General features: G+C 38.4%; 3 protein-coding genes across 6 annotated transcripts in view; 2 read left to right on the top strand and 1 right to left on the bottom strand.

Moving 5' to 3' along the window:
• Nucleotides 1-6,678, top strand: part of LOC141375033 (uncharacterized) — a 34,192-nt gene extending 27,514 nt beyond the window's left edge. Inside the window, exons 7-12 of one of the 2 annotated variants that reach the window (XM_073926288.1) lie at nt 1,337-1,508; nt 1,820-1,937; nt 2,007-2,093; nt 5,666-5,821; nt 6,186-6,329; nt 6,470-6,678. In XM_073926288.1, the coding sequence (XP_073782389.1) occupies nt 2,009-2,093; nt 5,666-5,821; nt 6,186-6,329; nt 6,470-6,678 (594 nt within the window). In that variant the 5' untranslated portion in view covers nt 1,337-1,508; nt 1,820-1,937; nt 2,007-2,008. Of the gene's footprint in view, nt 1-1,336; nt 1,509-1,819; nt 1,938-2,006; nt 2,094-5,665; nt 5,822-6,185; nt 6,330-6,469 lie in introns of those variants that run through there. The other variant, XR_012392265.1, reaches the window with a different exon arrangement.
• A 2,203-nt stretch (nt 6,679-8,881) lies between these two features.
• LOC141378245 (uncharacterized) lies at nt 8,882-15,794 on the top strand. Of its 2 annotated transcripts, XM_073926287.1 has the most exons (6): nt 8,882-9,077; nt 9,207-9,332; nt 10,052-10,234; nt 10,373-10,467; nt 10,710-10,759; nt 15,065-15,794. In XM_073926287.1, exons 1-5 carry the CDS (start codon nt 8,882-8,884, stop codon nt 10,725-10,727), a joined length of 618 nt encoding a protein of 205 aa, XP_073782388.1. In that variant the 3' UTR covers nt 10,728-10,759; nt 15,065-15,794. The 2 variants fall into 2 exon arrangements, with proteins under 2 accessions (XP_073782388.1, XP_073782387.1); XM_073926286.1 differs by lacking the exon at nt 15,065-15,794 and having other exon boundaries at nt 10,710-11,786.
• On the bottom strand, nt 14,101-20,147 carry LOC101885342 (serine/threonine-protein kinase pim-2). Of its 2 annotated transcripts, XR_012392263.1 has the most exons (8): nt 19,916-20,147; nt 19,511-19,599; nt 19,372-19,413; nt 18,323-18,448; nt 18,145-18,176; nt 17,333-17,588; nt 17,099-17,218; nt 14,101-16,816 (listed from the first exon to the last, which is right to left on the bottom strand). XR_012392263.1 is itself a non-coding variant. In XM_005170803.5 (7 exons), exons 1-7 carry the CDS (start codon nt 20,001-20,003, stop codon nt 16,713-16,715), a joined length of 825 nt encoding a protein of 274 aa, XP_005170860.2. In that variant the 5' UTR covers nt 20,004-20,147; the 3' UTR covers nt 14,101-16,712. The 2 variants fall into 2 exon arrangements, 1 of the variants encoding a protein (XP_005170860.2); XM_005170803.5 differs by lacking the exon at nt 18,145-18,176.
• Between the last annotated feature and the right edge of the window lie 1,129 nt (nt 20,148-21,276).

Genomic DNA, 21,276 nt, shown 5'->3' on the forward strand with positions numbered 1-21,276 from the left:
TCCTTTTGATAGACATCGTGTTAAGTGTTTCCGGCACAAGAGCGAGTAGCCTAATAAAATATAGCCATATTTGTTGCGCTCGGCAGCTATTCACTAAAGGTCTTCATTTAAAGTTTCATTTATAAATTTAACCACATCATATAAAAACATAAACAGTTGTTTGAGGATATAGAACACATTTTGTGTTTGGACTTTCCCCCGATGCGTTTAAAGCAGCGAGCGCTGCGCAGGACTGAGTGACAGAAAAAAAGGTAGGAAAGATTCTGCTTTCACTCACCCAAATAATGCTCTGTTTGCGCGATTTGATTAATATCATCGCAACCAAATACTTTATAAATAATATTTCAAACCTTCTCCAGTGTTAATTGTTTTTAGAAAATATCGAAAATCTTTTTTTTCAGACAGGTCTTTGTAAAATGAAAGTTAGGATATAAGTGGCTTTAAAACGGTTTGATTTATGTATTGTATATAGGCTACCTACATATAGCTAGCTTTTGTTTATTTTATATTGGTTTATTTATTTAATGCGATTTATATATATATATATATATATATATATCCGATATTTGTAATTCTTTAAATTATATTTCAATATAGCTTAGGCTATTTTATCTAGATATGACACTATATTGTTTAAAGTCTATGAAAGTGGGCATGTACTTTGTTAAGTTTTATGTCTTTCTGTTGTATTTATATTGTGTATTATCTCCAAAATAAATACAGAAAAAAGCCGCTCGCGGCATAACAGAGCTGTGAAGGAGCGCTCTTGCCCGGTCTCACACACACATACAGGCATTTAAACGCGCACAAACAAACATTTTACCCTTGACAAAAACTCTGGAAAACCTTTACTGTCTGCTGTGTCTTTAATATGGTGTAAAGATTATTATGCGTTATTGAAACATAAAGGAGAACGCAGCAAAGAACGTCACTATAAATTTAAACTACTTTATTATTTTATGCAGCAGCCTTACATTTAAAAGGGAAACATAAGGGTGATCATACGCAAAAAGACCCCAGACTGTAAGGCTAGATGTTTTCTTTCCCTTATTTCTTTATTTGTTTGGCGCATGTGCTCATGTGCAACCAGAAAACTGTCCGCCTCTCCTTTCACTCCGCCCGAAGCCCCAGCTGGCCCTCCTTGGCCCAAGGTATTTGGCGGGCCTAATAAGGCCGGCCGCTGGCCCCAAGAAAGCCCCGCTTTGGCCCGATTAGGCCCCGGAAATGACAGTGGAAACGCGACTGGTCTTGGCTCGCTCGCTTTAGGCGCGATAGTGGAAACGCAGCTAATGACTCCCTGTGCTAATGTCTGTGTCTCTCTGTCTCTCCTCTCTAGCGGACTCCAGCAGTTGACCGATCCTTCACCAGAACTCTCACTCAAACTCACATTCTCCCTGGAGCACCAGAGCACCTATCCACTGAAGAGCACCATATTCATCTCATTTCACGTACTTCACTATATAAATAAATCACCCTCCGGAGACCTGTTTGTAACACCAACGCTTTGTGTATGTGTTTTTCCTCTGACTCGCCACAATAGTCAAAATAAGTTAATGTGACATAAGTTGTTCAATTATAATTATATGAAGCTAAACAAAAATAACTTTATTCAACGATTTATCTATGGGAGGATTAGAAAGCTCTTGGATTAAATGCAAAATATCTTCATTTGTAGATAATTAATGACAGAATTTCAGTTTTTGGGTGAACTAAACCTTTAAGCAGCTGTAAGCCTCACAAATACGTAAAATTAATTGACTGAAAACTGCTTGAACTTTATTAAAACTGTTTGCACTAATATATTGTGTTAACTACACAGAGGCATGCAGCAGTGGCAACGTCAAAAGAAAGCTTCCCCTAAATCGAGACTAAAGGTTACTTTCTTTGGGGAAGCAGGCACAGACTCTGGTGCCCTACGCAAAGACAGTAGCTAACAGGTCATAATAATTTCGAAGAGGAATTTCAGATCAGATTTCTTTAATTACAACGTCATTTCTGTTGTGCAGTAATGTTAGCAGAGATCGAAGACCGATTGTTCATCTGTGGTGCAGACAAAAGAGGAAAGAGTCCCCTCTACAGCATTAACAGCGTAGGTCAGAATTACTTCAGGTGTGCAGTTTTGATTACAGGTTGTGAATCACATGTATTACTGTTGAACTGTTGATGTCACATGCACTAATTTACAGATATTCTTATTTACCTTTCGGGACCTTGAACATGACAGAAGAAGGTGAAGGAACAGACCCCGAAATGCAGACGAGCTAAAGGCCGATATCAAAGCAACTTGGGCTACAATAGTACCTCAACTTTGTCGAAGGCCGATCGCCTCCATATTGAGGACGTAATACAGTACATTAACACATTTTTCAGAAGGCCAGCGTGTGTTTAAGATCCTTTTTATTGGTCAAATGAAATATGCTAATTTTGTGAAATACTGGATTTGAGTTTTTTCATGTTTATCCATAATCATTTAAATTGAAACAAAGGATTGAAATACTTCATTTTGTGTGTTGTGAACTAATAACACATAAGTTAAACTTTTTAAAACAAATTATTCCAATTTTTTTGGCACATACCTGTAGCCTGACCTGTCACCTAAAACGTTTTTGCCATGGCAAACCCTACCAGGAGCATCAGCCCCCAAAAACATAGCTGTAGGATCACTCAGGCAGTGTTTCAGACACAATTTTCTTATTGCTCCCTAATCTCAAAATCTGCAAGAGTAGAGTGATATGACGCGACCGGCATTTTTAAAAGTGAAATCGAATAGGAAGAAAATGGGAAGAAATCCAGAAGTATTGCTTGGAGTTTCTAGGAACGTTGTGCACTTGGCTGTATATCTTATCAGGGAAGAGATCGTGACACAAATTTATAATTTCACTGCCTTCTGAGTGACCCAAAGGTCCGTTCTGAATGAACAGTGAAAATAAAAAGGGATGTCAGAGCTCATTTTCAGCTAAGTTAAGGAAAATGGCACTAGTTAGCTAACCTTTCCCAAACACATTTCAGATGTCATTTATCAAACTCGAGTTAATAAAACAGAAATGACTGTCCGTGAAGGTCATCAATTCACCCACCGCTGTTTACTGAGTGCAAACACAGATGAGGGATCCACTTGATGACTCGAATGATCTTCGTGGCTGCTTCACGCTTCAGTGTTCGTGTGTCTGGGCCCTGTCATACACCCGGTTTAAGGTGTGATGCAACTGTTGTTTGCTAGTTTCAGCTGGACATTTTGACGTTTTGCAGCCCGCTGTTTAAATAGCAAATACATTTGCGTACTGCTCTAAAAAAGGAGGTGTGCTGAGGCGCATTGTTGGCACGTTGCTATTTTGAGGAACTAAACTGTTCAATAGACCAGCTGAGAGGAGGTCTAAAGTCCAGCGCAGAGCGAGTCAGTTGTGCGTATTGCTTAAACATTGCTTAATACACACAGGATGTGCAGCAATACGCAAATATCTTTACCAATATTATTTATTATATGCAGATTATATTTGTTTTATTAAAAACCAGCTTCGATTTGCCCACCTGTCAACTCACCGGGTTACATAGGCTGAAGCAGGCAAGCCCCCACAGTGTTTACCTGCTGCCATGAACTGAAGTCTAGGAGTTCTTGAGTGTGTTACTCTTAAAGAGACTGTGATGTTGTTTGATGCCTAATCTGCTTTTAATGGGTTACATTAAACTCACTGAATGATATTAAAGTGATGTTTACACACTATTTCTGCATTTTGAAATATCAGCAACAGCTTGAGGTTTGTGTTGTCAATGCAATGTTTACAGTTCTGGTCTTATACTTCTGGGTTTCTTCCCACTGCAGCCTCGCTTTGGTTCTTCAAAATGGTGACTGCGTGAAATAAGCGTATGGCAAAAATCGTATTAGCAGTGTGGTGCAAAATGTCTTTATTTATAGTGCCCTGACCTTTTAATAGCAGGGGAACTGCTATAGAATGGCTCGTACCATCACAACGGTCAAGTATGTTTGACATGCTTTTCTCTCTATTTGCCACTTGCTTTTCTTTTCTTTTGCTGCCTGCTGTTCATTCAATCAACAAATTGCAACCAGTCAAGCACCAAAATCAACTTTCACTTCAAGTTGAGCGAAACCCTCTTTCGCTTGTATGAAACGCGCACTGTCATTGGACAGAAAGAAAACCATAGCTGATTAAAGCGGGAGTTTAAAGATCAGCAAAGCGACTCAGATGACAGGGACTCATTAGCTTTAGCTGATTTCTGTTGTAGAATTTCTCATCTGGGTTATCACTGTCTGTAGAGAAACGTTTTGCAGTTGAGGGGTGACGTTACTGCTGTCTGAATGTCCATCATCATCAGTCAGTCAAGTAGTCTTTATACATTTCCCGAAGGCGATTTGGTTGCAGCATACACGCATGTCACACATAATACTCAAAGCACATAATACAATACAAAATTCTACCCTTAATTCAAAAACGTTACAGCTGAGGGGATGAATGAAAGTTTAAACTGATTTGTTTTACTAATAGGAGTTCTGTAACGATTACTTAAAGGGAGAAGTGGCTATTTAAAATACTTTGAATGTTTTATATTTTGTTACAGACATACAGTGTCATCCTGCAACTGTTTTCAGCATATGAAATGTCCCAAACCCTATTCTGAACTTTCAGAAATGGGGGAAAAATTTTGTTTTTACTCTCTGGTAGTCATGTTGCTATGTTATATATGCATTCAAAAACATTCAGGAAAGGGTTTTATGTAAATTCAGACCACGAGTCCACATATATGGACACCATGTTTCTCTAAAAGTACATCATATCAAAAGATGATACTTAGATTTTTATTCTAATTAGGTTCCAATAAGCCCAAATAGCAAAGAGAAATAAAAAAATGCATGTAAAAAACATCTTGGCCCTTAAGAGGATATCATATATAATTTAAAAAAAAGAGTTAAAGTTTTAAATGAAAAAAATGTGGTCTTTTGTCATTTATTGAGAAAATAAACTGGCAAGCACATTGAACTTTCCTCAGTCAGAATTTGTCCTTCTAAAACATAATAATATTAATAATGCAGAGCTTCACTTTTTGAAGGTTTATGGATAACAAAAATAGCCCAATTAGTATTAATATTACCTTGAACATGGGCCGCTTTTGGCTTCAAAACCTTCATAGTGTTTTTTTTCTTCTTCAAGAATAAGGTCCAAGATTCAGAATAAACGTTGGGCTACTTGTAGTGAAAGATGACTTCACTTTTGTCATATTGTATGTTGTCTTGCTGGATGAGGATGTTTGACTCATGAAAAATATTAGTTTGCATACTGATTAGCTGAAGTCACACTGATGTGACGTCAACAGATGATTCGGCTTTTTTCAACAGGTTATTTTCACAATTTATGATGGTGTAGCAGCCAAAATAGGACAAATGAGGTTATGTATAGGACAAATTCTGTACTATCCCCTCCCCCCACACTCTGGCTACGGGCCTGAAATATGACAGAAGCATGAAATTATTTACAAACTTGCTGCTGTAAATCTGAGTGTTTGATATTTATAATCTGCACCGCTAAGAACTTAATTTGACTATTTAAAAGGTGATTTTTTTCTCAATGTTAGGATTTTTTTTATGAAATATTGACAATAAAAATCAAGATTGAGATTTAGAGTTTATTGTTCGTTGTGTTTTAATCCACAGTAGGAGGAAGAGGAGTGAAGAGGAAAGCGGAGGATGATTTTCACAGTATTTTAGGTGAAGGCAAACCATACGCTTTGCGGAAACGCATCAGAGTTGCAGAGCTGGAGAACACAAGAGACACAGAGATGAGCAGCTATCAAGAGAAAACCAGCTCAGGTGTGTCTCCATCAAAACTTGTACAGCTTCAGCACCATACATTTATCACCACTGAAGATTCTGAAACATGAAGCAGGGTGCAAAGTGTTTCACTCAGTTAGCTGCTAAATCCAGTGAGCATGCGGAGATTTTGGCCACTAGGCAACAATACAGTGTCTGGATCAAAGTGATTGATTTATCTATTATGGCCAAAATCAATACAATATTATATTATGATCATGCTCCATCAAGTTGAACACTTTCTACTGTAAACATGTCAGAACTCAGATGTTGATTTGAACTTAATTCGGCCACTTTAAAGGGGATTTTCTCAATCTTTATATTCTGAAGAGTGTATTGTTCATTGTGTTGTCATCCACATTAGGAGGAAGAGGAGTGAAGCGGAAAGCGGATGATGATTTTCACAGTGTTTTAGGTGAAGGTAAACCTTATGCACTGCGCAAACGCATCAAAGTTGCTGAGCTGGAGAACACAAGAGTGGACGCCGACACAGAGGCGTCCAGCTCAGGTCAGTCCACTCTTTATGACTGGAGAAATACTGGAAAACTGGAGCACTGCTGCCATTCGTTAAATCCCAGAGTAAAATAAATGCCAATTAATGAAATAATCGATTATTAATAATTCATTATTGACTGTAATCCACATCAGGAGGAAGAGGAGTGAAGAGGAAAGCGGATGATGATTTTCACAGTGTTTTAGGTGAAGGTAAACCTTATGCACTGCGGAAACGCATCAGAGCTGCTGAGACGTCCAGCGATGAGAACAGCAGCTCAGGTCAGTCTCCCGTTACAGAATCACACTTTTCTACAGTTTCATCACTTAAAATTCATAATACAGAGGCAAGCTGCAACTCTTAGTTGCTGACCGAGGGTGCGTCTCGCTATTAGTTTTACTCGATCTTAGTGCGGCATTTGATACCATTGACCACAATATCCTCATAAATCGCTTAAAGTCTACAGGTGTCCAGGGACAGGCTCTACAATGGTTTAAGTCATACTTAACTGACCGCTACCAGTTTGTGAATCTAAATGGACAGCCTTCACAAATCTGCCCAGTAAAGTATGGGGTGCCTCAAGGATCAGTTTTAGGCCCTTTACTGTTTACAATTTACATGCTACCTCTGGGAGACATTATTAGAAGACATGGGATCAGCTTTCACTGCTAAATATGCAGATGATACTCAATTATATATTTCAACTAAACCTGACGAGACGTCTGAACTTTCTAAACTAACTGAGTGTATCAAAGACATCAAAGACTGGATGACCAACAATTTTCTTCTCTTAAACTCCGACAAAACAGAATTATTACTTATTGGGCCTAAATCTTGCACACAGCAGATCTCGCAACTCAATTTACAATTAGAGGGATACAAAGTTAGCTTTAGCTCTACTATAAAAGATTTGGGTGTCATATTAGACAGCAATCTAACTTTTAAAAACCATATATCCCATGTCACAAAAACTGCCTTCTTTCATCTGAGAAATATCACTAAATTACGAAATATGCTATCCATCTCAGATGCAGAAAAGCTAGTCCATGCTTTTATGACTTCGTGACTGGATTACTGTAATGCTCTATTTGCTGGCTGCCCAGCATCCTCTATTAACAAACTTCAATTAGTACAAAATGCAGCAGCCAGAGTTCTGACCAGGTCTAGAAAATATGATCATATCACCCCAATTTTATCCTCCTTACACTGGCTGCCTGTTAAGTTTCGTATTGAATTTAAAATATTACTTCTCACCTATAAAGCTCTAAATAATCTAGCTCCTGTTTATCTAACCAACCTTCTGTCTCGCTACGAACCAACTCGCTCTTTAAGATCTCAAAATTCAGGGCTTCTGGTAGTACCTAGAATAGCAAAATCAAGTAAAGGAGGTCGAGCCTTCTCTTTCATGGCTCCTACACTCTGGAATAGCCTTCCTGATAACGTCCGAGGCTCAGACACACTCTCCCAGTTCAAAACTAGATTAAAGACCTATCTGTTTAGTAAAGCATACACTCAATGCATCACCTAGCGGGTTCCACACTGGCTTCTGCATCTTGCTTAAATACACTATGAACAGCAGCTACGCTAATTATTCTCTTTATTCTCTATTTTCACCTGGGGATACTCATCCCGAGGTCCTCAGATTAGGCGGAGTCACTGATTGGATCCAAGACCAGCGACGTGATGATCCCAAGGATTCCATATCCGGGACCAGGCCATATCCTGAGCTGCTGCTGCGCTGATGGTCGTGGGGAGTGGAGAACATGTGTCTGATTCCAGCGACGCTCCAGGAACAGACGAGTCTTCATTGAGGCCATCTTCCAGCATAAACCACGGCGAATGAAGTTCTGCACAAGACTTTTGTCCAGCGGAGAAATTAAAATGGTCGTGCCCAACTGAGTCTGGTTCTCTCAAGGTTTTTTTTCTTCACTCCCATCAGGTGAAGTTTTTTTTCCCTCTCCGCTGTCGCCACTGCCTCGCATGGTTCAGGATTGGTAGAGCTACGCATCGATGAATTTGCTCTTCAGTGTTTGAACTCTCAGTAATGATTATATCACACTGAACTGAGCTAAACTGAACTGAACTGAACTTATACACTAAAACCTGAACCACACTGTTCCAGTTACTGAACCACACTGTTCCAGTTACTATGACCATTTATGTGAAGCTGCTTTGACACAATCTACATTGTAAAAGCGCTATACAAATAAAGCTGAATTGAATTGAATTGGCAGAAATACACGGTATGTGTGAAAATTATCGACTTTTATTTGTGCCAAAAAGTCATTCAAATAGGGCGACGCGGTGGTGCTGTGGGTAGCATGTTCTCCTCACAGATAGAAGGTCGCTGGTTTGAACCTCGGCTGGGTCAGTTGGTGTTTCTGTGTGGAGTTTGCATGTTCTCCCCATGTTGGCATGGGTTCCCCCACAGTCCAAACTATTTTCTACAATGTAGATTGTGTCAAAGCAGCTTAACATAGAAGTTGTAGTAAATTGAAACTGTGTCAGTCCAGTTTTCAGAGTTGAAAACAAACGTGAAAAAGCTTCATTACTGGCATAAAAAATAAATGATTCTTAAGATTAGGAGTGTATTGTTCATTGTGTTGTCATCCACATTAGGAGGAAGAGGAGTGAAGCGGAAAGCAGATGATGCTTTTCAGAGTGTTTCTGGTGGAGGTAAACCATCTGCCCACCGGAAACGCATCAGAGTTGCTGAGCTGGAGAACACAAGTGTAGACGCCGACACAGAGGCGTCCAGCTCAGGTCAGTCCACTCTTAAATGACTGGAAAACTGGAGCACTGCTGCCATTTGTTAAATCCCAGAGTAAAATAAATGGCAATATTGAAATAATCGATTATTAATAATTCATTATTGACTGTAATCCACATCAGGAGGAAGAGGAGTGAAGAGGAAAGCGGATGATGATTTGCAGAGTGATTCTGATGGAGTCAAACCATACGCTCTGCGGAAATGCATCAAAGCTGCAGAGACGTCCAGCGATGAGAACAGCCGCTCAGGTCAGTCTCCCGTTACTCTTCTACAGTTGTATGAGCATATATATGTCAGCTTAAAGGCACAGTGCACGACGACACAAAGCAGCAGAGCTTTTATTATGCCACAGTCCAGCGCGTCTGGTTCTTCAGCTCGTGATCACGTGTGCTGTTTTATCAGACTAAATACATGTTGGGCTTCTGTTATAATGCTGCTCTGTGCTGTCAAATAAAACACAAACATATTAAAACCTCGCTAAACAAACAGAGCAGAAATAGAGGATGTGTGACGTCATTAGGATGAACACACACACTGGCTGTGTCTAAAATCACACGCTTCCATACTAAATAGTACATTAAGACAGTATGTGAGCCGAGTAGTATGTCTGACCTCACAGTATTTGACAAACAGCATGTGAGAAGTACCCGGATGACCTACTACTACTGGAGAGATTCTGAAGTGTGCATCCAGTGGACACTACACTGTCCCATAATGCACTGCGAGATCATTCATGAATCACTCCTCTAGTGGATTTTGGAGATTTTGATAATAAAAGTCTCACATAATGTGCCTTTAAACCTGTGAATGATGCAGTATTGTGCAAAGTATTTCTCAGTAGAGCTTCTTGACAAAACATCTGGAAACTAGTAGCACTGCTGCCATTTAAACAGATCCCCAAATACAATAAATGCCAATTAATGAAAGAACTGATCATTAATAATGCATTGTTGACTGGAATCCACAGAAGCTCCAAGAGCACTGAAGAGGAAGGCTGGATGTCTGGATCAGGACACAGTTGCTGCAAAACGAGTGAAAACAGCCCAGATCCAACATGGCGGCAGCAGCAAAACTGCAGCAGAAGACAGAAGCTCAGCTAAAGACAGCAGTGCAGCTAAAGACAGCAGCTCAGCTAAAGACAGCAGCTCAGGTTTGTCTTCTGCCGTAATGTTTTCTGTCTAATCTGCAGGGTTTTGTTTTATTTTTCAGAGTTTTACAGAATTTTCTCACGATTAGATTGAGCAGAAGAGTAACAGGAGTGAGCGAATGTCATAAATGTTTTCTCCAGGATCTTTACTTGACAGATATGTGCTTGGGAAGAAGCTGGGAGAGGGATACCATGGCACTGTCTATCTGGCTACACGGAAATCTGACGGCCAGAAGGTAACATTCAATTTTCCTTTGTGTGTGTGTGTGTGTGTGTGTGTGTGTGTGTGTGTGTGTGAGTGTGAGTGTGTGTGTGTGTTTGTGTGTGTTTGTGTGTGTGTGTGCGTGCGTGCATGCGTGCGTGTGTGTGTGTGTGTGTGTGTGTGTGTGTGTGCGTGCGTGCGTGCGTGCGTGTGTGTGTGTGTGTGATCAGACATCTCTCTGGTTGAATAAGTTTTGACTTTATGCTCTCTTTGCAGGTTGCCAAAAAATTGTGACTAAAAAGCTTCTGGGAACGCGGTACCCGATGGTAAGTTTGCATACTCTACTGAAAATATCTGAAGAGAAGTGATGAACTCCATGTTTAGTCATGCTTTCACTAAGCTTGCGTTTCTGCTCATGCAAGTAAACAACTTGTTGTGTTTGTTGCGATGGGCATTGTAGCTGTCCACTCAGGAAATACAAAGCTAATGTTGTTTTCAAGTCATACTTGTATGTGATTTTGACCGAATATTCAAAGTAACGTATCATGGTAAACAACATAGGGAGCGAGTCACAAGTTGGCAATGAACGAATTTGCGGCTATAACACCAACTTTACCTCAATGGAATAGAAATATGGGATGAAAATAAAGAAAGATGCAGATGAAAACGTACGTTTGCGCACAGAGGAGCAGTTGTAGGTTGTTGTGTTGTTGTTGATTCTGATTCAGAAAAACTGAACGCGACGCACATCAGCAGGAAGGTCAACCAAAACACAAGAAACTGCCCCATAATGTGAAGAATTGTACGTTTAAAACAGCAGAACACTGTTGACTTTATGTCTGGACCCTAAACTCTCCCTTCAACAGATTAAATACTCCCAAAAAATACTGCAAAACTCCGTTTAAAGAAACTAAAGCCGTCAGATGATCGACGCTGACTAAACACGGAAACACAGCAGCGCTGCACCTTCACAATAAAAGTCCCGCGCGCACGACACTTAAAGGGATAGTTCCTAGCAAGAGAAAACTTTTGTCACCATTTATTTATTGAACATTTATACATTTATTACCTCTGTTAAACAAAAATATGTATTCTGAATAATGCTAGAAATCAGCAGGAAAAAATACTATGGAGGTCATTGTCTAGCAGTCTGTCTAGCAATGTTTAGCCTAAATGTGTTTAACAGAAAAAAGAAACTCAAACATGTTTTGAAGCAAGTGAAGATTGAGTAAATGACGACAGAATTATCATATCTGGGTGAATATTTCGTTTAAAGTCTGCATTAAATCAAAATGTTCAATGTTTATGTTGCTAGCATATGGCTAGTCTTAAAATAAACAAGTTAATCTGTGCAAATGAATCCACTGAAAAGTTTGTTTTGTGGATCTTTAATCAAAATCTGCCCATCGGCTTCTTTTCTGAAACGGCGATTCTTTTCTGACGACTCTGACTGGCCAGGTTATGTCCGAGTCCAATCAAAACTGGACTCGAGTCCTAGTTCGATTACCCCAACACAACCAAAACCCCTCTAAAACCAGCCTGGTTGACTAGCTAAAACTAGCCAACCAGCCTAGGCTGGTTTAAGCAGTTTTTTTTTTCAGTAGCAGTCTTTGTTTTCATGAATGAATTATTTTTGTTCCAGTTTGTGAGGTTTTATTCGATTTAAAACCAATTAAATTATTTGCTCCTGTTATAGTTTGAGCCAAAAATATGTCAGATGGGCATAAATATACGCCTTTTATGTTGCAAAGTTTAATTTCCAGATTAAAAAACTAAATGAACCATATAAATGAATGTCTAATGAATGTCAAACGTCAAACTAACTTTATTGCGGTTTACGACCTGGCTAAGCACAAATAAAAAAAAAACATTTATGTTAACCTGATACATAAAATAATGGTGCACCCAAAAATAAAAAATTAACATTCATGTCATTTCAAATCTGGATGATTTTCTTTCAAGTTATTTTTGCAGGATGTCTGTAATGCAATAATATATGTATATATATATATATATAATTTTAGGCTGGATTACTGTAATGCTCTGTTTGCTGGCTGCCCAGCATCCTCTATTAATAAACTTCAGCTAGTACAAAATGCAGCAGCTAGAGTTCTTACCAGATCTAGAAAATATGATCCCCTATCACCCCAAAGTTATCCTCCTTACCCTGGCTGCCTGTTAAGTTTCATATTGAATTTAAACTATTACTTCTCACCTATAAAGCTCTAAATAATCTAGCTCCTTTTTATCTAAACAACCTTCTGTCTCGCTACAATCCAACTCGCTCTTTAAGATCTCAAAAGTCAGGGCTTCTGGTAGTACCTAGAATAGCAAAGTCGAGTAAAGGAGGTCGAGCCTTCTCCTTTATGGCTCCTAAACTCTGGAATAGCCTTCCTGATAATGTCTGAGGCTCAGACACACTCTCTCAGTTCAAAACTAGATTAAATACCTATCTGTTTAGCAAAGCATACACTCAGGGCATCACTTAGTAGGTTTCCACACAGGTTTCTGCATCTCGTTTATAAACACTATGAACAGCAGCTACGCTAATTATTCTCTTTATTCTCTATTTCCACCTGGGTATACTCATCCCGTATGTCAGCATCAACAACATCTCTTATACAGTAACAAATGCTTTAAATGGGCTTTTAATGCATTTATTACTTTTTAAAGGCAGTAATGAACTGAATTGCATGAATGAAAACTTACACTGTTTATTTAACACTGTGCTTTAAAAGTGTGCTTTGACACATTCTTACATAAGTTCATTGTTCAATGCATAGTTAAAATAATACTTAAATATATTAACATCAAATGCTAAATAAATAAATTTTTCTCCGACTCCTTACTTTTTCTCAGTAAGTTGACTTTTTATAGTGACGAATAATTTTTTACATTGCCTTTAAAGGGAAATAACTGAACATAAACATAGGAGGCTGACAAAAATGGTCGTTTTAGAAGAACATTTCAGATGGCGCTTAGAGGTTTTTGCATCTGAACTCTTCATATATAAAAGTATGGTAATAATACTTTTAATATATTTAAATTAAGTTAACTTTTGGTTAGTATACTTGCAATGTACTTATTTTCACCAGGGGTCTCTTTAACTCAGTGAACACTAGCTGGCTCACTTTACTTATTAGCTTATATTTGAGTGTACTGTGCTGTGTAGATGTAACACTAGCACAAACTGAAGCATAAGTGTGTTTCCATCAGTTTTCCACAAAACTTTTCTGAGTGTTGTTAAAAACTGTTGTGAAATGAAGACATTTCCATTCTAACCATTGTTCTTTGGCTAAAGCTCAACATTTGCTGGTCAGACACTGAAAGAGCCCTGGTGCTAGTTCAGTAGATATTATAGTAGGATTACTCATATCAGTGAACACACTCTTATATTTCACATTATAGTCACACAAATGGCAGGGCAATGTGCTTTAAACATTACATGACACATCAATATTGTTCTATAAAGGCTAAATTGAGTCTGCAGTCTGTAAAACAGATCTTCTCTGTGTTGTTTTGTGTTGTGTTCACACTTATTGTCAGATCAACACACAGATAAAGTAGTTCAGGCATGTTTTGAGTGCATTACAGTGCCGTATCACTACGCTGAAGGATTTGACTTGTGTTAATGCAAGGAGCCGGTGTGATGAACAAAGAGCAGGAGTCAGAGATACAGTTTATTGAAGACAATAGTTTACAGTTTGATCAGCAGAAAACAGCTTCAACACACTCCATGGGGTTCGCAGGCCGCTCTGCGTACAGTCTCAGTTTCACAGAAATGATAGAAGAGCAGCACACATGTGGTCAGTGACCAAATCAGATCATCAGGAATTCATACTTCCATTGTTTTCTGACATGATGCTGTTTTCCGCTTCCACATTTTTTTAAAATTATGAGACAAGTAAAAATATACAATCACAGTACATTATAAAGAAAATGGAAAGACAAAAAGAAAACCTTTTTAAAAAAGAAAACAACAAAAAAAAATTAACAGTAGGGGTATATACATCATATATTAAAGAAAAAGATTATATAATTGACACATTTCAGTTGTTTTTAAAGCATTTTTTTGTAAAAGAGTTAGAAATTGTTTTAAAGTAATGCTGCATTTCAGTGAGCAAGATATTAAAAAGGGTTTTTGGTTTGAAAATGTACATTTATGTTTATACAATTTTGTTAATAACATAAGAAGATTAAGAAAAAAAAAATATTTTTTTATGTATAGCATCCGTTTTATTATTAACAAAACATTTTCCCATAGTAAGGAAAAATCTTTATCAACATTCTTAATAAGAAAAAGAAAAATCGTTTCAAAGCAAATTAGAAAAACTGCATTGCCAAAATAAGTGAACTAGGCACTTATTTTTTTGTGTTGCTTACAAAATGAACAATTAATATCAATATCTTTTTTATATCTTACTAAGAGAGTATTGACCGAGTGTGTATGGGGAATAGTTCTAAATGAAACTTCTATTATCTTATTTGTAATTAAGTAGCTATTTGGGATGAGCCATATTTGATTTCTTCAATCAATATCTGAAACAAAAGAATTCCAATAAAATAAAAAAAGTCACATTTGGAACTGATACAGTTCCATAACGAAATAACATCAGAACTTTTCAATGCAGATGGATGGGGCAACCATTACTGTTTCCAAAACAGTGAAAAGCCTTGGAGTAACGATTGATGACCAACTAAACTTCTCTGACCACATCTCTAGAACTGCTCGATCTTGCAGATTCGCACTCTACAACATCAGAAAGGTCCGACCCTTCCTATCTGAACATGCAGCTCAACTCCTTGTTCAAGCTCTTGTTCTCTCCAGACTGGACTACTGCAACTCTCTACTAGCCGGGCTTCCAGCTAACTCTATCAAGCCTCTTCAGCTGCTTCAGAACGCAGCAGCACGAGTGGTCTTTAATGAACCTAAAAGAGCACATGTCACTCCGCTGCTCATCCGTTTGCACTGGCTGCCAGTTGCTGCTCGCATCAAATTCAAAGCTCTGATGTTTGCTTACAAAGCGAATTCTAGCTTCGCTCCTTCTTATCTGCTCTCACTTCTGCAGATCTATGTGCCCTCCAGAAACTTGCGTTCTGTGAATAAATGTCGCCTCGTGGTTCCATCCCAAAGAGGGAAGAAATCACTTTCCCGAACTCTCGCGCTCAATCTGCCCAGTTGGTGGAATGAACTCCCTAACTGCCTCAGAACAGCAGAGTCACTCGCTGTCTTCAAGAAACCACTAAAAACTCAACTATTTAGTCTCCACTTCTCTTCCTAATCTGCAATTGCCTCTCTGGCTCCACCGCTAACTGTATTACAAAAAAATAAATAAATAATTTACTAATGTTTTGCTTCGTACACTTTACACACCTGAAACTTGCCTAAAGCACTTATTCATTGTTGCTCTTATAGTTGTGTAAATTTCTTTTTTCGTCCTCATGTGTAAGTCTGCTAAATGTAAATGTACTGATTTGTTTGAAGAAGTTGCAGAGAAACTATATTTTCCTACCTTTGTAGTAGAAGCGTCTCAAGGGGGGAAGTAGAAGGATAGAGAATGCCTTGGACTAACCTAATAACTCCAGATGGTATGGCATCAAATACGACAGCAAATTCTTTAGGGGGGATGGGAGTATTGAATCGATTAAGAAATTTTGTTTATGAAATTGAGATAATTTAGCTGGTATTTTATCAGCATTATAGTTACAGAGTAATAACAATTAAGCCATCCAAATTAAGAAAATATGTAATTTGGAATAAAGTTCCAGATTGATGTTGGATTTTAGAGAATATTTTTTGTCCCATTTAATTTTGACAGTATTATTAAATGTACGGAAATCCAGCATATTAAGACCACCATTCTCAAAGCTCTTCATAACTTCTGCTTCCCACATTCTGCACTTCCTCCCGCAAGTGTCGCAGTCAGAGCTGCATGCAAATGAGGGCCGGCTGAAGCCTCCCCATTGGTCTATTAGCTCTAGATTGACACCTCCTCCCTCCAACCAATCAGGTGAGGAGGAAAGCTGACGTCACTCTAATGGCGGCTTCAACTGGCCCTCATTTACATGCAGCTCTGACTGCAACCCTCGCAGGAATTTGGGAAGCAGAAGCGGAAAACAACAAATGACAAACGTCAAACATGGAAGAATGAAACCATTTCCTGCTGCTGAAAGCCTCTGCGTCATGCTGAACCCCTCGTGCTCCAAAATCTCCTCTAAAACAGGTCCTCTTTCAGGGTGGAAAGCATAAACTACACATATCTAGAACAGTCTTTATTTTTATTGGTTTTTTAGCCATGGCTGATCCAGAATCTGCTGCACTGTTTGCAGTCTCTGATCATCATCCCCAAGGGTAATGCAGGTATTCATAAATGCCATGAATTCTGTAACATTTTAAAAGAGAAAGTTAGTTAATGGTGGACACACACACACACACAGCTCAATATTGACCTGAATGACTCCTGTTGTGCCCTAATGTTCAGTCTTCATGAAAATATAATATATATTTTCCTAATGTTGGCCTCATTTTAGAAACCGTCACCAAACCTCAAGATAAAGAAAAACATTGTTTTGGGTTTTTCTGCTGGTAAAATGTGGCCAGGGTCAATTCTGACCCATAATTCAACAGGAGGGATGAACAGTGTCAGTCCCAGTCATCTTCTTACCTTCAGGTATGCTGGAACATTGTTTTTCTATTTCCCGCATGATGCCAAACAGCTGCTTCACTGTGTTTTTAACTGCCTTCTTTGGAGATATCCTTGTGTCTGGTGGGTATTTCTTTGGATCTGTCAGAAAGAGAGGTTTAGTGTTGAGCAAGCAGTTCAGCTAAAGCCCCATTCAACTGAGTCTCAGAGACTAATGAATGTTTTTCGGCTTCCTCCTGAAATAATCTGACTTACCATGACAGATGTGCATCCCACAGCCAAAATCAATTAGCTTGATTTGCAGAGGCCGGTCGATGACGAGGATATTACAATCATGAATATCATGATGACAAATTTTCCGCCTCAAGCACTCCTGCGCTGCTTTGACAATCTGCAGGATAAGCGTACGCGCGACTCTCTCCTCCAGGTGTTGGTGCTTCTGCAGGAAATCCTCCAGTGTTCTGCACGGGCCGAGATACTCCATCACCAACATTATTGTCTTACACACTTTCTGTAAGCAGATGCAATGAGTTAAAATAAAGCACATGACAGCAGTCCTCAGGTCAGTCTTTACTAGGCATGGGCCGGTATTAGATTGTGGCGGTATGATAACCTTGGATCAAAATATCACGGTTTCACGGTATTGTGATTACTGCTCTAATATGTAGTCTTTTTGAATGTCTGGGTAAAAGACAAACTTGTTCCCCTCTGAAAACAATATATTTTATTTTGTAATAGATTTATAATATTTTTTGGCAGTAAACATGTCAGGCTAAATAATTCAAAAGATTAATTGACTTCTGCGGCCCTCATTTGTTTCAAAAACACTGAGTTCTTTACTATTTAAAACAGCATTTTTGGATATTTATTCAGCTGGAGATACCGTTGTCCTAAAAAAACTGTAAATAATATATCTCACACAACGGTATTACAGAAAATTTGGCAGTTTTAAAACCTCGACTTTTCCATACCTTAAAAACAGTTATTGGCCCATGCCTAGTCTTTACACTGGCTTCCAGTTACATTCAGGATAGATTTTAAAGTAGAAATGAGTTTATTTTGCTTACCGCACCGGCATATCATTAACCCACAAGCTTTTCTGAAAACAAGACAAAGTTATTTACATGTCCAGAAATGCTTCTTGATTTAGGAATTTGAATTTACAAAATTAAAATGACAATAAGAAACGAGACAAACCCTCCTGCAGCGCATTGTGCATGAAATGTGCTGTATAAATACACTTACTCCTCTTGGCAATTTCTCCACTTTAACTAAAAACCATTCCTGGAGCTTGATGAGCAGCGGGCTGGGGGGATCTCTCACAATTGTCATCATGGCCACTTCGATTGGTATGGGTAACGGATATCCAGGCTGAAGATAAAGTGCACATTAGCTGCATATCAACAACATGTAATCCTGTTTTTCAATATAACTGTAAAAGAAAATCTGTAAATCAGCAGCTTTACGTATTTTGTGATTCATGTTTTTTTTCTGTGTGTTTATTTATGCTTTTGAAATGCATTATGGGAGCTTGATGTTTATTATCTGCACTGGTTTTGTCAATTGTGATGTAAAAATCTGGTAATTCGGCTTCAGACGGTATTAGATTTTAATGTGATGAATTGCAGAAGCTTTGATATTATCAAGATATTAAGCTGAGCTGTGAAACAGATTACTTTATCAGGTATGATTACAACAATACCTAGTGTATTGCTTATTAAATACATGTAAAAAAAGATTATAAAGTACAATAATAGGTAACACTATAATAAAGTATAAACTAAACTACTTTAGATAAATTAACTGATGTTAACGAGAGGACTTTACTGCACAGAGTTAACGAACAAAAGACAAACAGTCTCTGAATTCCCAAAGTCGTAGCCCAGATTAACATGAGAAAAGCATCATGTTTGAAAATAAATGGCTTAATAAGGGTTTAACATGTTGCAGAATAAAATAATCTTAAAAGACACTCTAAAAGTGTAAATAATAATTATTCATTATTGTGCATGTTCATTATTATGATATACTGAATTATTGAATATTGGCATGTGACTACTTTTTCTGTTATATGTATATAAAGTCACTGTTAAACTGCAGAGTTAAATTTTCAGCATCAAAACTCGGCAGAGCACATATTAATTCCCATCATAACCATAAATAAACAGAAAACAGCAGTGAATCACAAAATGATCAGTAGATATTTGTATAACCACAGCCGCAGACAGACTCATCTATTAAATGTATTTTGTGATGCTTCAAATATGAATCACGCATGATGTTTTCAGACTTACCACATTGCTGTCAACTTCTGAAGTAGTCGACTTGATGATAAACTGTGGATGAAAAGTAGAATTAAACATGAGTGAGCAATCAAACATGATTTCTCTAAAGTTGATGTCCTCTAAACTGGACTAGGGTGAATAGACTTACCTGTTTGCCGTCCACTTTTCTGATACCACGATAGACATTGCCGTAGCAGCCAGCTCCAATATTTTCTTTCAGGTCATATTTTGCTTCCACTGAAAGATAAAAACAGCATGTTCATTTGAGACAGCTTCTAGTTATGCCTGAACAGACAGTATAAAAATAAAGCCATTTAACCCGTAACAGCCAACAACATAAACAAAGCCAATTTGCCCCGAATTAAGTTTTTTGAAACTTTTTTTAATTCAAAAGCCTTTTCCCAAAATATGTCAAAATAGTTTGTCACTAAAAAAATCACTCCATTTGCTGAAACTGAGAGAAAGTTGAGGCCAAATGACCCCAGTGTGTATGAAACAGCAACACAAGGGTTAAACAACATCAATCAAACATTAAAAATACATTCAAATGTACCAGAACCAGGAGAAGGCCCTATCCTCTGTCTACATGGCGGTCTTCTTTGTCCGGAAGGACCGGGAACATGTAACATACTTTTTTCCATTTATTAGCAGTAAATAACGCTCTCTAGGGTGTATAAATGAGTTTACTGCAGTTAATTATCTGAGATTTCGCCTTGTCTGAGTATCAAATTAAGAGTTCCTCAATACACGTCTGTTCTGTCAGGCGTCTGGTGGATTCTGACACTCGCGGTGCAGAGCGCGTTCGATTTATGACGTAGCGTAGGGCCAGACCAAAGATGGGATGGGGGTCCTGTAGGTACAGGTGTTCGCGTTTATTCTTCAGGGTGTAAAAGGTGAAGTGGCATATTAACCTACTGTTTAGGGCTCGTGATAACATTATAAAATACGCGTGGACCTTATACAACTCTTTTGCCATCTCTGCATGGGGAAAAGAGGGAAGAATAAAGTTAATCACGCAAGGCCTGGCATGATTGATATTTGACGGGTCCAACACGGCTGATTAATTTGAGGACTCTGCATCGGCCTTTAGCTCTGCACTGAATTTACAATGTAATACGGAATCACGATGCTTTGACTCTTGTCCAGAAGTCTGCTGCTAAGAAATCGAGAGCTCCGGAGTCTAATGTTAGTTGTCATGGAAACAAGGATGTCTTGGCGGCAGTACGTGAAGTTGCTAACCTATGGAATAAAATTTCTGTTATAATTATAAAATTCACGCATCTGCAATTATGAAACCGCAAAGGAAAACTGAACATAACTTGTGACGTTACTTTACAGACACGAAATAGTTTCACCACGGACACGAAGAGTACGAATCAAACAGCGACAGTCCACTGTCAAAATACATCACCGCGGTCACAGGCATTAATAAACGAGCCAGAGTCATCGATCACAACAGTGCGCTTGCGTGATGAGATCCTGAATCCTGACTGAAGGAAACCCGCCGAACAAAATGTCTGGGCAGCTCCCACACACCGTCTCAGGTAAGACTTTTGTTAATCCCTCTTTGAGAACCGTCCTCCATGAGCTGTAATAAAGGTTGAGACTCAATGAGGTCCATTTTCGCTGTGTTTCTTAGACATTTTACAGAATCAAAACTAAGATCGGGCCGAGGATAGCAAGCTAAGTTAGCATAACGTAAGTGAACTTGACAGGCAGCGAGCGCAGAACTTCTCAGTGAATCACTTAACGGTGTTTAACTATAACATGGCATCTGTTGATTAAGTGTTTTTGAAAGCCAGATAGACTATTGATCTATTATAAAGAAGATATCAGCAAAAGGCAAGTTAAATATTTGAGGGTTTTTGCTTATTTTTATGACACTGAATCAAATCCATCAATTGTTTAAAAAAC

This window comes from Danio rerio, chromosome 16 (genome assembly GCF_049306965.1).
Source record: "Danio rerio strain Tuebingen ecotype United States chromosome 16, GRCz12tu, whole genome shotgun sequence".
Taxonomy (NCBI): Eukaryota; Metazoa; Chordata; class Actinopteri; order Cypriniformes; family Danionidae; genus Danio; species Danio rerio.

Bases quoted from the DNA above. Each gene is read 5' to 3' on its own strand.
- LOC101885342 (XM_005170803.5), bottom strand. From the start codon at position 20,003: ATGGAAAAAAGTATGTTACATGTTCCCGGTCCTTCCGGACAAAGAAGA. The intron at 18,449-19,371 runs GTAAGTCTGAAA...CTTTATCTTCAG, and splicing joins CAGAAGTTGACAGCAATGTG to CCTGGATATCCGTTACCCAT. The intron at 17,589-18,322 runs GTAAGTGTATTT...ATCTGCTTACAG, and splicing joins TGGAGAAATTGCCAAGAGGA to AAAGTGTGTAAGACAATAAT.
- LOC141378245 (XM_073926287.1), top strand. From the start codon at position 8,882: ATGATTCTTAAGATTAGGAGTGTATTGTTCATTGTGTTGTCATCCACA. The intron at 9,078-9,206 runs GTCAGTCCACTC...AATCCACATCAG, and splicing joins CACAGAGGCGTCCAGCTCAG to GAGGAAGAGGAGTGAAGAGG. The intron at 10,235-10,372 runs GTTTGTCTTCTG...TGTTTTCTCCAG, and splicing joins AGCTAAAGACAGCAGCTCAG to GATCTTTACTTGACAGATAT.